General features: G+C 41.7%; 2 protein-coding genes across 2 annotated transcripts; one reads left to right on the top strand and one right to left on the bottom strand.

Annotated features, from left to right (window-relative positions):
- Positions 1-198: 198 nt before the first annotated feature.
- LOC306806940 (arylamine N-acetyltransferase, pineal gland isozyme NAT-10) lies at positions 199-1486 on the top strand (the record flags this gene model as incomplete). The annotated part of the gene is made up of 1 exon (XM_079316098.1): positions 199-1486. The coding sequence occupies one exon, from the start codon at positions 199-201 to the stop codon at positions 1069-1071; it is 873 nt and encodes a 290-aa protein (XP_079172224.1). The 3' UTR covers positions 1072-1486.
- A 4514-nt stretch (positions 1487-6000) lies between these two features.
- Positions 6001-14653, bottom strand: MPHOSPH6 (M-phase phosphoprotein 6). The gene is made up of 5 exons (XM_079316099.1): positions 14494-14653; positions 10081-10193; positions 8436-8526; positions 7405-7502; positions 6001-6954 (listed from the first exon to the last, which is right to left on the bottom strand). The coding sequence occupies exons 1-5, from the start codon at positions 14542-14544 to the stop codon at positions 6795-6797; spliced, it is 513 nt and encodes a 170-aa protein (XP_079172225.1). The 5' UTR covers positions 14545-14653; the 3' UTR covers positions 6001-6794.
- Positions 14654-15324: the final 671 nt, after the last annotated feature.

Below are 15324 nucleotides of genomic sequence, written 5' to 3'. Positions count from 1 at the left end.
CTCCAAGACAAAAGCAAACCCTCACGTGCACTGCTCTTTGCTCAGGGAATCATTTGATAGGAATACTTGTTTCCTTTAAAAGCTGTTCTGATGAGGTTCAGTAGATTAAAGAATCTTTCCTGCCAGAGCCAGGGCAGCTTTTCACAGCATCATAAATCACTGATGTAAAGAAACACAATCCCTTCCTTTACAGGTGAGATGAACCTTGAAGAGTATTTTGCAAGAACTGGCTATAAAGGCTCCACTGAAAAACAAGACTTGGAAACCTTAACTGATATATTCCAGCACCACATCCGTGCCGTTCCCTTTGAAAACCTCAGCATCCACTGCGGGGAGAAAATTACTTTGGAGTTGGAGCACGTTTACAACAAGATTGTGCGGAGGAAGAGGGGTGGCTGGTGCATGGAGAACAACCAGCTGCTGGGCTGGGTGCTGAAGAGCCTGGGCTATGACACCAGCTTCCTGGGAGCCTACGTGTTCAACCCCCACCAGAACGCCTACGCCACCCTCATGACCCACCTCGTGGTCAAGGTCGTCATCGATGGCAAAGCCTACGTGGTTGATGGAGGTTTTGGCGTGTCCTACCAGATGTGGCAGCCCATGGAGCTCGTGTCAGGGAAAGAGCAGCCCCAGGCTCCCGGCGTCTTCCGCTTCACGGAAAAGAACGGTGTTTGGTACCTGGAGAAAATGAGACGGAAACAATACATCCCCAACCAGAGCTTCTCCAACTCCGACCTGCTGGAGAAAAAAGAGTGTCGCAAAGTTTATATGTTCAGCCTTGAGCCACGGACAGTGGAAGATTTCCGTTTCCAGTGCACTTACCTGCAGACCTCCCCCGATTCCCTCTTCACAAAGAAATCCATCTGCACCCTCCAGACCACCGACGGGTTCCGAGCCCTAATCGGGTGGACGCTCACGGAGACCACGTACAACTACAAGGAAAACATGGATCTGGTGGAATTTGAAACTCTTGAAGATGAAGAGGTGGAAAAAACCCTTAAAGAGAAATTCAACATCAACCTAGAGAGAAAACTTGTCCCCATTAATGTTAAAGGATCTTACACGATCTAGATGGCCAGGAAAACCTACAGTAATGTTACGTGTGTCCAGCACCTTCCACTGTCTGTGCAATCCCTACTGCAAGGTTATGGGATTCTTTTGCAGGTGACTGAAGGATATATACATTAATATGAGATTAACGTGAATTTCACTTTGGGAAAAATCAGGAATTTAAGACTCTTGAGTCAGTTAGGTAAAATTATTTGCTGGGAGATGACTGCTGTTCCAATTTTTGGCACAAATGTAGGATTTGATTTGAATCTGGTATAAGCTTGGGTAAGAAATATGTCTGGGGAATTTTGGACTGCCTATAGCACACGAGTATGGATTATTAATTGTGATATGCTGCCAACACATTTTCTAAGGTTATTATAGGGAGACAAGTCATCTGTGAGCATTTAGACAATGAAATACACATTTAAAACTTCATTTCTCATAAGATCCAACCACTCACAGCTCATTTCATTCCTCTACCTTTAATATGAGTAAAACATTGTCATCTTGGAAAAGAGCATTAGGAGGTATAATTCTTTCATCATCATCTGTAGACAAACCATAGTACAAAATGAAAATCTTCATCATGTGCATCCCTTTGGCCATTACTGCAGTAAACTGCCCCAAGTAATTTTTGGTATGTACCTATTCTTCTGGAGATGAAAATTCTATATATTGCAGTGTTATTGTGGCTGATGGGCTCTAAGGAGATAACTACTAAGCTTTGTTTCTGAGATGTAATCATCCTATAAACTATTACTAGTTCTTAAATGTCACAGCTGGCTTAGATTTATTTTGTCCCAAAAGGGGTGGAAATTCTGTACTTTTAGGACTGCATTACATTTTTATATGAAGCTAAGCCCACTGTACCCTTAATTTTGTTCTGCAAACATGACTGTCCATATGGCTGTCCTGAATGAGTACCACTTTGCACAGGAGCTTTAATGTCATTAGTGTTTGTTCATCTGTATCAAAGTGAAAAAACAAGCCAAGGAGCCAGTGAAATCTAAAGGAAAACTTTTCTTTTTTCACAATCACGTTTCCCCATTTTTCAGAAAATGTTGTTCCTCCTACCATGCTTCTCTGCAAAAAGGCCAACCAAGGAAACCACTAAGAAAGGGGAAACAATCTTAAATGCAACAAAAAATAGCAAAAACACTGAAAAACACTCTTTCTTCCCAGACTGTAACAAGCCTTAGTATTGGTCAAATGTTGATTCCTCCCACTGAATAATCTTTTTGCTCAAAGGCATCATCTGATCATTAATCTCACAAATGCTGTAAGTGTATGCCTTAAAATAAATAAAAGGAAAATAAAGATATTATGAGTTGTTTTAGGTACAGCTGCCCCCAGCAGCACTGATTCCTGCACACACCATCTGCCAAGTGAGGGCTGTTCACCCATGCTGCTGATCTGCTGGCCAACCCCTCCCACCTCAAGCTTCTCAGGATCACAGGATCACTGAGGCTGGAAAAGCCCTTTAAGATCATTGAGTTCAACAATCAACCCAGCATCAGAATAATGTTCACCATTAAACTCTGTCCTCAAGTGCCAATTCCAGGGACGGTGACTCCTGGACTGCCCTGATGGGATTCTCATGTACCCAGCTTATCAACCCACATTTCTCTGTGCCATCAACCACAGCTGTTTTTTTGTCTTGAGGACAGCCATGAACAGGGTGGTTATTTTGCCTCCCAGCTTCCCCAGAGGTTTTCCAGCTGTTGCTCCCAGATAATTGTTTGGATTTTGGTATGCAGTGTCATGGGCTCTCATGGGCTCCTGTCAGCATTTAACTGGGGCTGCAGGGATGGGACTCACCCAACTACCTTTTCTACTGTTTGGCTCTTACCAAAGATCTGCAGATCTGCTGGTAACTGAGGCTCCAACCATCCCCCTGACTCCCATCTGTTAATAACCACTCTCCAAGAGGGATTTTTCATCTTGACATGACAATTATAAGCAGGTCTTCTCCGAGAAACATGAAATCACACAAAGAAATGTCAACACATACAGCTAAGGAACAGTTTCACAGTTTAACTAAAGCACCCCAGAAGCTGATGAAAGCAGGTTATTGAGGTGTGAATGCCAGGTCCAAAATGCCTCAGAGGTTTGAGATGAGAATTGTGTAAAACCAAACAAAACCAAACAAACCCTGAGGCCTCATGCTGGGGTTCCATTAGCAAGGCAGTATTGTAGAAGCTGATGTTCTCCCAGCTGAAAATAAAACAAACCATCAAGTCCTTAAAGCATCAACTCTCACAGAAACTTGAATTCACATGCAGTGAATTCAACTGTGGGATGTCTGCCATCCTTCCCTACCATGATGCTTTATTAGCACTCTCAGAGAAAGGTTTAATGAGAGCCTAAGTGATGTTGCAGTTTTAGTTTTTAGGACAGTTGTTCAAATGAAGCAAAACAAATGCTGAGAAACCTCCACCCCCAGATTAATCTAATTCCAAATACAATTTAAAAGTATGGCATTCCAATCAGGAGAAAGACAAGACAATTTCTTTAAAAGTCTGAATGCTGGATGAAGTCCCAGAATCCCAGCCCAGCTGCCCATTACACACACAGGAAATGCCCAATGGCAACAACAGCCAGCCGTGGTTGTAGCATTGCATAATGGAGTGTCTCATTAGAGAACAAGACACAGAGCACAAGAAACATGGTTCAAACTCCAAGGCACCACCGAACATCCTGCCCCTCCCCAAGAACCAAAGTTTAATCAGCTCAAGCATTACTAAATTCACAGTGGATGGCTCACTTCAGTTGGACTCTGCTCCTGGACTTTTTAAGATCCAATACTAAGCAGAATAAAAGTAAAAGAGAAACATCAGCAAGAAAGACAAAGTTGCTCAGTACTTCCATATTTTCAAGCCCAGCAGTTATTATGAAATAAGCACCACCAGCCTGCCAAAGGGAAGGATCAAACTTCACATGACAAGGGACAGACACGTGTGAGCTGTCAGTGAGCACCACCTCCAACCACACTTCAGGCACCAACACTTCTGGTGTCTGGTAACACTGTACCACTTTCATTTTGCAGGTAGCCATTTTCTGTAATAAAAACACTACTTACCCAGCTTGCTTCTGTTGTCAAAGAGGAAACATTTTTCATTTAGAAACATGACCTCGTGGGAAAGTCCTACAGCTTAGGAGCATAAAATGTACCGGAGTGTCAGAGCCAAGAAAGCCTGAATCAATGCAGGTTTGCTTTACAAATATTTCACTGCTGCACTTACACCTCTGTCAAGAGTAGTTCAAGCACAGATTTTATACAGCAGAATGTTTCTATCTCAGGTAGGAAGCTCAAGTCAGACTTAAATCCATCCATCCAAACATGCATTTATACCATTGGAAATGCAGACAGGTATTTGAGAAGATCCCACCATGTCTGCTTGTAACTCTGCACTTAAAGTACATTTATAAAAAGTCACGCAGGGCTGAGTTTTGGTTTTGTCTTGCTCACAATAACACACTATGGATGGTGCTTTGAAAGGCACATTTTGCAAATGCCCCATGAATAAAAGATTGTGCTAAAAATAAGCAGCTTGGTAGCACTGAGCCACCAGCTGAATGTGAACAGCAAAGCCCCCAGATTTAAAGACAACAAACTAAAATCTACCTTTCCTGCACAGTTGGTGTTGGGCTTGTTTAGGAAACAGAACCAACCTTCCTCTGTCCCAATTCCAAAACTGTGGATTTCCTAGGAAACTCTTTAGCTTCTCATGTGCTTATCCATGCACTGTGCCACTCACATGTCCAGCTCTCCCTCAGGAAATGACATGAAATTAGGGAGGCAGCATGTCCTTTGATGAGAACAACCCCCCACTGGACTGAACAGAACCTGCAATGCAGCAGAGTTCTCTGCAGAACACTGAAAAAAGGAACACTCCACATAGAATTCATCTCAGCCACTGCTGTTATCAAAATAACCCAAAAGTTTCTTGACATGGCACCACTGGAAGTTCCCCAAGCCAGGGTGTCTCAGGACATGCAATTGCAGTGACACCTCCTGGTGGTGGCTCACCAAAACACACTTCACCCATCAACTGTTCAGCACAGCCATGCAGCAATTCACTCTCCATTCAAGAAATGTGTTCAGAGAGAGAGGAATCATTTTCCTGCTTTATAAGCAAGAAAGAATAATGGGATATATTCCAAGCTTTTCTTGTGATGACCAACAATAAATCATTTCATAGCTCAGGTCACATCTTCCATGGGAAGAAAAATGTCTTGCCATCATTAACTCCTTTTCAACTAGCAGTAATATATGATCAGGTTTTAAGTAATTGAACCAGTAGCATTTAATTAGCTCTCAAAAACTATCTCAGATCATGAATCACAGCCTTTCCACCTGCACAAAGTCCCCTTACTAGGTTAAAAGTATATTTCTCTTTCCATGTGTGATCCATCTTGAATATCTAATTAGGTGCTCCTGATAGATGAATCACAGCTCGTATATCACATGCAAAATACAGCACACACAGTGTGTCCTTCTTTAAATAATTGAGTTTCACATCTTGCTTCATTGAGCTGTAAAAAAAAAGACCAAAAAGAGCCTCATGCCCATGGCAGAATGGCCACTCCTCACTTCAATTAGCAAATTCCTCTTCCTCCAGAGAGCCAGCATTAAGGATGGGTAGGTTGGATATACTGAGGAAATGCAGCAATAGCAATAATTCCTGTTGAAAAGCTGTACACAGAGAACTGCTGTGATTTTAGACAAGACCACACTGAGATGTTTTTCAACAAGCCCAGAGCACCAACTGACCAAAAAGAACAGTGTTTCTATCCTAAAACTACAGATGGCTTCATCACATAAATAAATCACTTTACTCAGCTGATGTTGGGGGACATCTGTGGCCAGCACAAAACAGGATCACTCCTTGTATCAGACTGTACTAAGCATAATTTTTTTATATTAAATAAGCTAATCCACAATCATTAACACAAAAACCCACAGTTTTTATTCAGCTTTCAAGTATGTTTCTGAAACTGTTATTATGCTTTTATGACAAGACTTGCATAATTATAAGATTGGATTTTTTTTGCTGAAAAAGAGGCAAAATTAGCAAACTTCTTTTGGAAGGCAAAACCTAAAACAATCTGCTCAGATGTCAAACTGTAAATGTTGCCCAATATTTGGCTTGCTGTATTAAAAAAAGTTTCACTACAAAATCCTCTATTTTTAAATAAACTTCATAAAAAATAAAATTCAATAAAGTGGATTTTATCTCTCTGTTCTTCTCCCATCTTACTTTTAGCACAGTAAAAATGCCCACAAACCAAGCATGTTTCTGCTGACTTTTTACACTTTGAAGAGAGCACAGGTTTCATTTTCATAATAAAGCAAGCAGTGAAAGCTGAACTGCCTTACTGAATTGGACACAGCTCATCTTTACTCCAAATACTTCTTTCAGATGTTATCCTAAATTGTAAATAATGTTGCTTTTGATTGCATGCAACACTGAATTTAACTATGCAGAATATTAAGAGATTGATGGGATGAGTGCCCCACTCATGAAATGCAGCTGAGAGAGGAAAGGATGTACAACATCCATTATATAAACACCCACTTTGAAAGTGTCTGTCCTGTGGATGGTAGAAATTTCAATGAGAATAGAACAGATTTACAAATCCACCCTTTACATTAAATAGCAAAAACTCCAAACAATCTCCAGTTCTTGGTACTCTCTTGGGTAGGCATCAGGTAACAAGCTCCACTTGTGCAGCTGACATTAATCCTGAGGTTTTAAAAACATTTTCTTAGCTCTTTTACTAGGTCTTGTGTTACTATTCCCCTCTTCAACTTCATCATCTTCATCATCATCCTTGAGTACACGTTGGTCCCTTTTTCTCAAAAATTTCTTCCCTATTGTTCCCACTAACGTTTCATATCTGTAGAGAGAATTAAAAAAAAAAAAAAGACAACTTTTACTAAAATCAGAGGAAAAATTGTGGAGCATATCCTAAACCTCATCAACAATTTAAGTGGTGTAAAAAAGCTGGTCATTAAAAGCTTGGAGAAACACAAATACTACATGACTTATTGCATTATTATTCACTGTGATAGGTTTCAATTTGTTAGCAACAAGGAGGGAATTAGCATGGAATACCCTGATATCAAAGGACAGAACACCCCTACAAGTTATTTTATCCCCAAATGTGATGGAGAGTCACAGGAATATATACCAGCATTCCTGGAAAATCAATTTGGTACAGTTCCATATTTATTGTGGGATTTTTAAATTTTGTTTGTTTCCTTTTTGGGTTTTATTTCCCCACACACAATACACTCACATATCATATTCCTAGCTAGTACTGATTATTTCATAAAATGTAACTTACCTTCTGGCCATTTCTTCATCTGACACATCAGCCTCCATTTTATCATCCTCTTCAATTTCTTCCTCCTTGCACTTTGAGTTCATTTGGATCATTAACTTCTGAAAATGAAGTGAGAAACAACTTAAATATGTAATCATGACACAATGACAACAGTGCTGAAACTCCCCAGTAGAAGAGCATAAGAGGAAAGAATGAATTTTAGTAATTATTTTCTGTCTTGGTTAGGCTAGAGCCCATTGTTATGAAAACTCATGAAGAAAAGGCAACAGAGAGTGTTTTCAGTGCATTGTACTCCTCAAGCACTCCAAACATCTCCAGGAGACCAGGGAGTTAGATCATATTAATTTTTCACACACAGACCTTGAAATGGTTTTGTTAAGAAGAAAGAATATCTTCAAGGATTTACAGTAAAAGCCACGAAACAATCAAATGCTGAGCCACAGGGACAGCAGGTTCAAAGTAACTAAAAGAATCCCCTAGTAAATTACCTTACACAGCCTTCTGCAAATCTCTTAGTCTTTACACCTTCATCCTCCTGCTTCAACTCAGTGGTAACCTTTCTATTATTGTCCCTGTGTACTTCTATCAGCATGAATCATGCCAGAAAGAAAATAAAGACTCTCTTGCCCAGCATTTTTACTGTGGAACTCTAAGTGCTTACTTATACAAGTAAGTGTTGAATAAATAGGGCTGAATGTTTGTAGATTGGACTCTGCATTCTATGTCAGGAGGAAAAGTGAGCTTTTGTTTTGATGAGCAGCATGTGGGATGGTTTCCTCACTTCAGGGAGGGAAAATCTGTAGGAGTCATGCAATTACTGATCAACAATAAAGGAAGGTAAAAAGATTCTATTTATCAGATGCTGCATTGATCAACAATTAGGGTTGAATGATGGAGTTTCTGGACATGGAAGGATTTAGGAAAGGTGTTGCAAAGGCCAGTAAGGCTGCAGTGTGAACCCTCAAATCCCCATCCCCAAGGGCTTCAACCCTAATGTGAGACAACCTCAAACCAGGATGTTGAAATGGTACCTCAATTTCGGGATTGAATCCTTTGAAGGACATTCTGCCATAAACGAGATCCTCACATCGCAGAAAGCTTCTCTCTTCTATTATATAGCTCCTGCATGAAAGCCCAAACCCAGCATTTTGTCAAACCATGCACTTTAAAATAATCAAATTAAACAAATGCAAAAACGATGTGCTGTCTTCCCCCCACACAAATAAACAAAGCCACAGTATATTTTAAACCATCAACTACTTTCTGCTTAATTGCTCTGATAAATCTTTCAGTACAAGGAGCTTGGATTGCAAAGGAATCCTTTTTGCCAGTAAAGCTGTGCCAGTTCCACAAGCAAAATTAACTCTCCTGACAAAAAGCACTCTTTGCTGGTATGGTTCCACCTACATTAATACTTTTGCCAGAATAAAAATACCACATAAATATCGCTCCCCAGGTGGCACTACTATACCAGCAAAAGCTTCTAATTAATTTTTCATTGTGCTGTTAGACCTGGCATTAGTTGAGTCTGTCAGGGTATAAAACACGGTGCCACTCTCTGTTCAGCAGACAGATTTCCCCCTTCTCCCTCCTTTTTTCCCCTCTTTTAATGAGCATGGAGTGAGAAAAGAAACATGACCCTGAGGCATTCATAATACACGTGCCAGATAAAAGCACTTCCATGGATTGTTCTATCCTTTTCCTTACACATGTACTGGTTCCCTCATCCTCCTCATCTCCCATGTAAATCAAACTCCATGATCACAGAACTTAGGCTGGAAAAATTGAGCTCATTTTCCTGCCTCAAGGCAGTACCAGTTACCCTGGAACAGCAGAGGTCCAGCTAACCTGTCCTCAAAAGGCTTCCCATGATGAAGAATCCAGTGTCTCCTCAGCAACCTACTCCAGAGCTTCAATAGCCTGATTGTTACAAAAGTTCTCCCAATGTCCAGATTGAACATTCCTTGCTGCAACTGAAGCTCAAATACCTTTTTGTCATATCCACCAAGAGTAATGGAAAAGAGTTTATCAATGGTGTTATTCAATTACAGTTAATTCCTCGGGTCCCAGCTTTTACAAAATTATGTATGTTCTCTCTCAGTGGAATTTTTTTCCACTTCTGAAAGGATGAAACCCAAGCAGTTTCAAAAGTAGTTCTCCTGCTATTTAAAGCACCTTTCTAAAGAGCAGGACACCTTTTTCCTTATTAGCTAAGCTTTCCTTTATTTTTACCACTATCTTTCAAAATTTCAAAACCAGGAATTGCAGTGAGCTGGACACAAGAGGACAGAACTGTTCTGAACCGACTTAACCAGGTGACTGGAGCTGAATTTACTAACACAAGGTTTCAAACTTCTTTTTTCAAATGAAGGGGAAAAGTAACAATGAATGAATTGAATCCCGACTGAAAGAAACTAATTACATTCATCTAGAAGAATGTGTGAGTGAAAGAAAACAAGACACACAAGAATTGAAAGTAGGTCAAACTACACTAGGCAACCTCAAGAACAGTCCTCAAAATAAGTAATAAAAAAAGTTGTAATGCCAGTCTGTCAGTTTTTGCTTCTGTTAACTGATTACTTATAATACTTATCTTACAGGAAAAAATATGAATATGCTATTTCCATTTCAAAACAATCCAATGATGGTAAGAAGTACAAAAGATTACAAGCTTACTCTTTTTCCTTTAGATCTGGTACATCAAGATACCAGTGTTCTTCACTAATTATCTTCTTTTCTTCTTCTTCTAGTTGTTTTTTAGTTTGTGAATCCAAACCCCTTTGCATGAACTACAAAGAAAGACACAAACACATAACTTCAGTTTTCTGTATCATGAATATCTTCTGAACACGCAGTAATTACATGATGGCAATTACCCATTACATAATGTTTAGCAGTTGATACAAAGTAAATGTTTATTTGTGATTTTTTTTTTTTTTTCCTCTGAGTTTGGTCAAAGTTTGGGTAAACAGACAATGGAAAATTAAAACAGCTAACCACTGAAAGTCAACAGTTAGTCACATCTTACATACAGAGACCTCTCCTGGCTAGTTTTGACGGATTGGAGTTGTCACAATTCCCTAATTTTATTAAGGTTTTTCTAACGTTTCAGCAAAGGCCAGAGAGAAGGTAATAAAGTGATTGTTGCACATCAGGAACCAACTCCACCCACACAAACAGCACCACAGCTCAGAGCTAGAGGTGGGTCATGCCAGGCTGGCCACTTTTTTAAATATCTGTACCTTCAACCCTCCTCTTCTTTTCTCAGATTTAATGAACTGGATTGCATTTGTAGCTCTGAAGGCACAAACTTGCCTTTGGAAGTGGAGAAAAGTAAGACTTTGAAAGCAGACTCTGAAGAAAGGTCGTCTTTATCCAGCTGTGCTAAAGGAAGATATTCCCAGCTCTTCTATTCTCACTGACCCACCAAAGCACTGTATTTAAGCACCTGTTAACTCACTGCAGTAAGTCTGCCAAAATAGCTGAGCCCAATAGTGAAGTTCAGGGCAAGACTGCTATTTTTTCCTAATACAAGGACACTCCTGTCACTTGGCTCCTCTGTGATAACCTCTGTCAGAGCATGGGAACAGGCAGGTAAGAGCAGTAACCTCTCAACAGCTGGGAGTAGAAGATGACATCTGTCACAGCCTGTAAAAAACTGCTGAGAGCACAGAACTCTACAGACCTGAGGCCTGTGAAAGAGCATTTTAATTTCCATTTGTCTCAAGTCAGGTGCCTGAACTGAGTGACAATTAAGTCCAAACAATGTCAAGGAAACATGCTGGGAAAAAACAGAACTCTTCAAAATTTTATCGTGATAATCCATATAGTCTCACCTCCCTAAAAGCTGGGACCTCCCTGAGGATCTGCAGAAAGTGTTTGAGTAACTGTACCTTGTTAGAGGTCACTTTTATACCAATTTAACTCCCAGACAGAGCTAAGTCTAACAGCACAGTTCACACACAGTCCTGTAAAAACATACAGGTGATATAGGTGTGCAATGTATATATTATAAATAAGCTACACATCTTTTCAGTCTTTACAAAATACCCAACCAAACTCAGAAGTACAAGCTAGTGTCTCATTGTACATTTCTATTTCTATTTGCATCCACTGTACAAGATCTTTATTGAAAGAAAAATTGACTTCTGTTTTCTGAGTCGATTCAGAATATGTCAAAGCTTTCCAATTAAAATTACAGTATCTTCTTGAGGAAAATAAGTGAATCTATCATGTGGAAAAACATATTGCTCAAGGAAATTGCTTAGCCAGTCAGAAATCTCAACACAAGAAATTCTGCTACAAGAACCCAATAAAATAATAATTTCACACTCCATTTTAAAGATTATGTTCCTAAAGATTACTACAGGAAAAACCTAGGTAAAAATTAAGTAATCAGGTTTCTCTCGAATGTAAACACACACTGATGAATTAAAAATATACCAGCTGTGGTAGGCACAGGATATGTAAGTTAGTAACTGAGGAATTGTTTGGGGGAGTTTCCCCAAGCAGAGACCTGGATCAAATGGTGCAAGATGTAAAAAGTTTGTCTCCATTATCACCAACCACACTTTACCCACCTGCTGAATTCTGGTAATACATTGGATCACTACCTGCAGAGGCAGCTGCTAAAGGCTTAATTAAAACATTTGTAAACAGGAAGATCTGCAGAAACAAAGTGCTAAATGCAGGATCTGTGTATGACCTTTTCAAAACCTGATCTCTTCAAAGCTGGTTATTACTGCCTGGATTGTGAAGCTGCAAATATCATGGCAGCATATTCACATGGCTGGTTCTCCACAGTCTTCCACAGAAAAACAACCTAAAAAGCTGCTTTTGAAATCTCCATGTGGTTGGTATACTGGCAAACAACAGAAAGAAAAATTTCATTTAAAAAGTGCATTATGTAAAAATAAGGGAAAATAATGATGCTGCCATCCAGGTTATGGGAATCTGACTGTGTCAACACATTGCTGGCTGACTCAGTTCAACACCTACTCCCTTCTGAGAGCGAGGCAAAATATATTTTGTTTCTTCTGTGCACAAGTTTTAGATTTAGCAGCCTCCGTTAATTAGGGTAAATATTCCATCATCCAACTGTAGCAGAGTGCACTTTATGTGAAAAATGGAACTGAAGTCAGCTAACTCTTTTCAGCCAGAATGTGAAATATAGGCCCATATAAATATGTGGGGAAATAAATGGCTAAATAAAACACCACAAGCAAGAAGCCACAAAGGCTCCATCATATTCAGCTAAAAAAAAAAAGAATATTAACGTTAAAAAAAAAAAAAGAGAAAAAAAGGAACTCAGATTTTCCAGGTTGTTTTCCAGCAATAATGGAATATCAATCAAAGAAGAAGGTATTCTACTGAATTAGGAGTTGTAGTACATGCTGTGAAGCAGAATCCATTATCCAGTGAGCAGAGACTGATTTCACACTGGCAACACGAGACTCACAGTTCCAAGGGTAACAAGCACATGGGGATGTTACTAAGATCCCTGGCATTTACGAGTTGGGAAAGTTGGTTAATACTAGATATTAATCCCCATTCAGGCTGGGATCTCCTTAGCCAGCAATGTAAACAGGAGTAAAAATGGACACACCAAAACCTAAACTTTTTTTCCTCAATACTAAAAGTCCCATCCCCAAGAAAAGCAAGCAGCATTGAGATATTCATTCCAATGTGCTGATGAAATATTTTTATTTGAATTCACAATATACAACTGTGATAATTGATAAATGATTTGTGTTACTCATAGAAGTTTTGGAGTTTGTACAAACCAGAATACTTAAAATAAGAAAAGAACGTGGACCTAGATAAAGGGAAATATATGATTAAACCCACTCTGTTTAAATCCCCCTGTTATGAATATTGTGTATACCAGTTTGTAAAAGAGAATAAAAAGAAGGGGTTTTCCATAGTCTGAAAGGTTTTTTTCAGAATCAGATTTCCTGCCTCTGTGTAATCAATCACAAACTATCTGCCAAAGATCAGGCTTCCTACTTCTTCTGTTTTTTATCCACCAAGACCAGATGGTTACATGATTAATTGTCCCAAGAGCTGTCCCACGGAAGTTTGGAAGTTTCTTTGACCACCGCGGCTTACCTTGCAGAATTACTACAACAAAACAATAACAATTATTGATTCCTACAAGGAAAACCATACTATAAAAAGGGAGCTGCAAACCAAGTTCGGTGGAAGCGTGGAGCGGGCGGTGACCCCTCACGTTGTCCCCAGCGCGCTGCTTGCTCTGTCTATATAAAATAAAGCAATCCATATTCTGCTGAACATCGAGACTTTGTTTCTCATTTATAACACAACCCAGCTGCAGAGGAGCGAGGTGTCGCTCCCAAAAGGTGCTCTGGAGATGGGCTCCTGAAGCCAGGTTTTTGCTGGAATCACGAAGTTGCTCTCCCGCACGGAACCCTGCAGTGTGTCACCCCCGAGCCCGGCAGCAGCGATGTCCTGCGGGGGAGCGGCCCAGCAAAGCCGGGAGGGAACCATGGATGAACACATCTGTGTGCAGAGATGTGCGAGAGCCGCGTGGCCGGCGATGGGCAAGGAATGCCCCACGCCAGGCTCCGGGAATGCCGAAATTCCTCACGCCAGGGCTCCGGGAATGCCCCACGCCAGGCTCCGGGAATGCCGGAATGCCACACGCCAGGGCTCCGGGAATGCCCCACGCCAGGCTCCGGGAATGCCGGAATGCCCCACGCCAGGGCTCCGGGAATGCCGGAATGCCCCACGCCAGGGCTCCGGGAATGCCGGAATGCCCCACGCCAGGGCTCCGGGAATGCCGGAATGCCCCACGCTAGGGCTCCGGGAATGCCCCAGGCCACGGCTCCGGGAATGCCGGAATGCCCCACGCCAGGCTCCGGGAATGCCCCACGCCAGGCTCCGGGAATGCCCCACGCCAGGCTCCGGGAATGCCGGAATGCCCCACGCCAGGCTCCGGGAATGCCGCGTGTGGCAGGGACACCCGCCCGGGCCGCGGCTCACAGCGCCCACACGGCCCCTCACGCCGCGGCCTCCCGGGCTGCCGCTCCCCGCAGGCTTCAGGCGCGCCCTCCCCTCCTTGCCCCTCACCTTCATGCGCAGCAGGTTCTTGGACAGCTTGGTTTTCACCTCGCCGGCCATGGCGGCCCGCAGGCCGCGGCGGATCCCCGCGCTGGCGTAGCGCCGAGGCCGCGGCAGGAGCGGGGCGAGGCGGCGGCGCGGCTCCACCCTCCGGCCGGGCGCTGCTCCCTGCCCGCCCCCGGAGCCGCCGGGGCCGCAAAACCGGCGATGGTGGTGCAAAACCAGCCATGGAAATCGCGGCTTTACGGCTGTGAGGGGTGAGGGAGATCGGGGGTGTAGCAGCACATAAATCCGCTTCGGTATGAAATGGTAAATCAGTAAATCAGAACCTGATGTGCCTTATCCACACTTGTGTAGTACTGCCGGCTTCCAGCTTCATCCATAATTTTCTGATATTTCAGAAAGATTATAAAATAAATCTCGCACTGGCGTTTGGAGACTGCTTGGTTTTATAAGCTTTTATTTTTTTTTACAATCACCACTGACTTTTATTTAAATTAAAAAAAAATAGTGAGAATCACAAAATGGTCAAACTAAAGTACGCAAATGCAGAGAAATTACAAAAAGCCTCGAAGCTTTGTTAGCTCTGAATCGTGATTTGTGAATTCAGTGTTGGCGGTGCTGTTGTTGGACTGCCGGGCTGTGCACTGGGAGCTGAGGAGGAAATCCTGCTGGGGAATTGCCAACTGACTCCCAGTCTCAACCATGTACCACAATTTTTCTATATATCCTCATAAATCAGATTTCTGATGCCTGTTTTGACATTTGGCACATAAACTGGGTGATAAAGCAATAAGAGTGAAGGTTCAGTGTTCAAAACTTTAATGAACTGGTGTGCTC

This window comes from Erithacus rubecula, assembly GCF_903797595.1.
Source record: "Erithacus rubecula genome assembly, chromosome: 12".
In the NCBI taxonomy this organism is placed as follows: domain Eukaryota; kingdom Metazoa; phylum Chordata; class Aves; order Passeriformes; family Muscicapidae; genus Erithacus; species Erithacus rubecula.
This window is presented reverse-complemented; position numbering and strand designations above follow the sequence as displayed.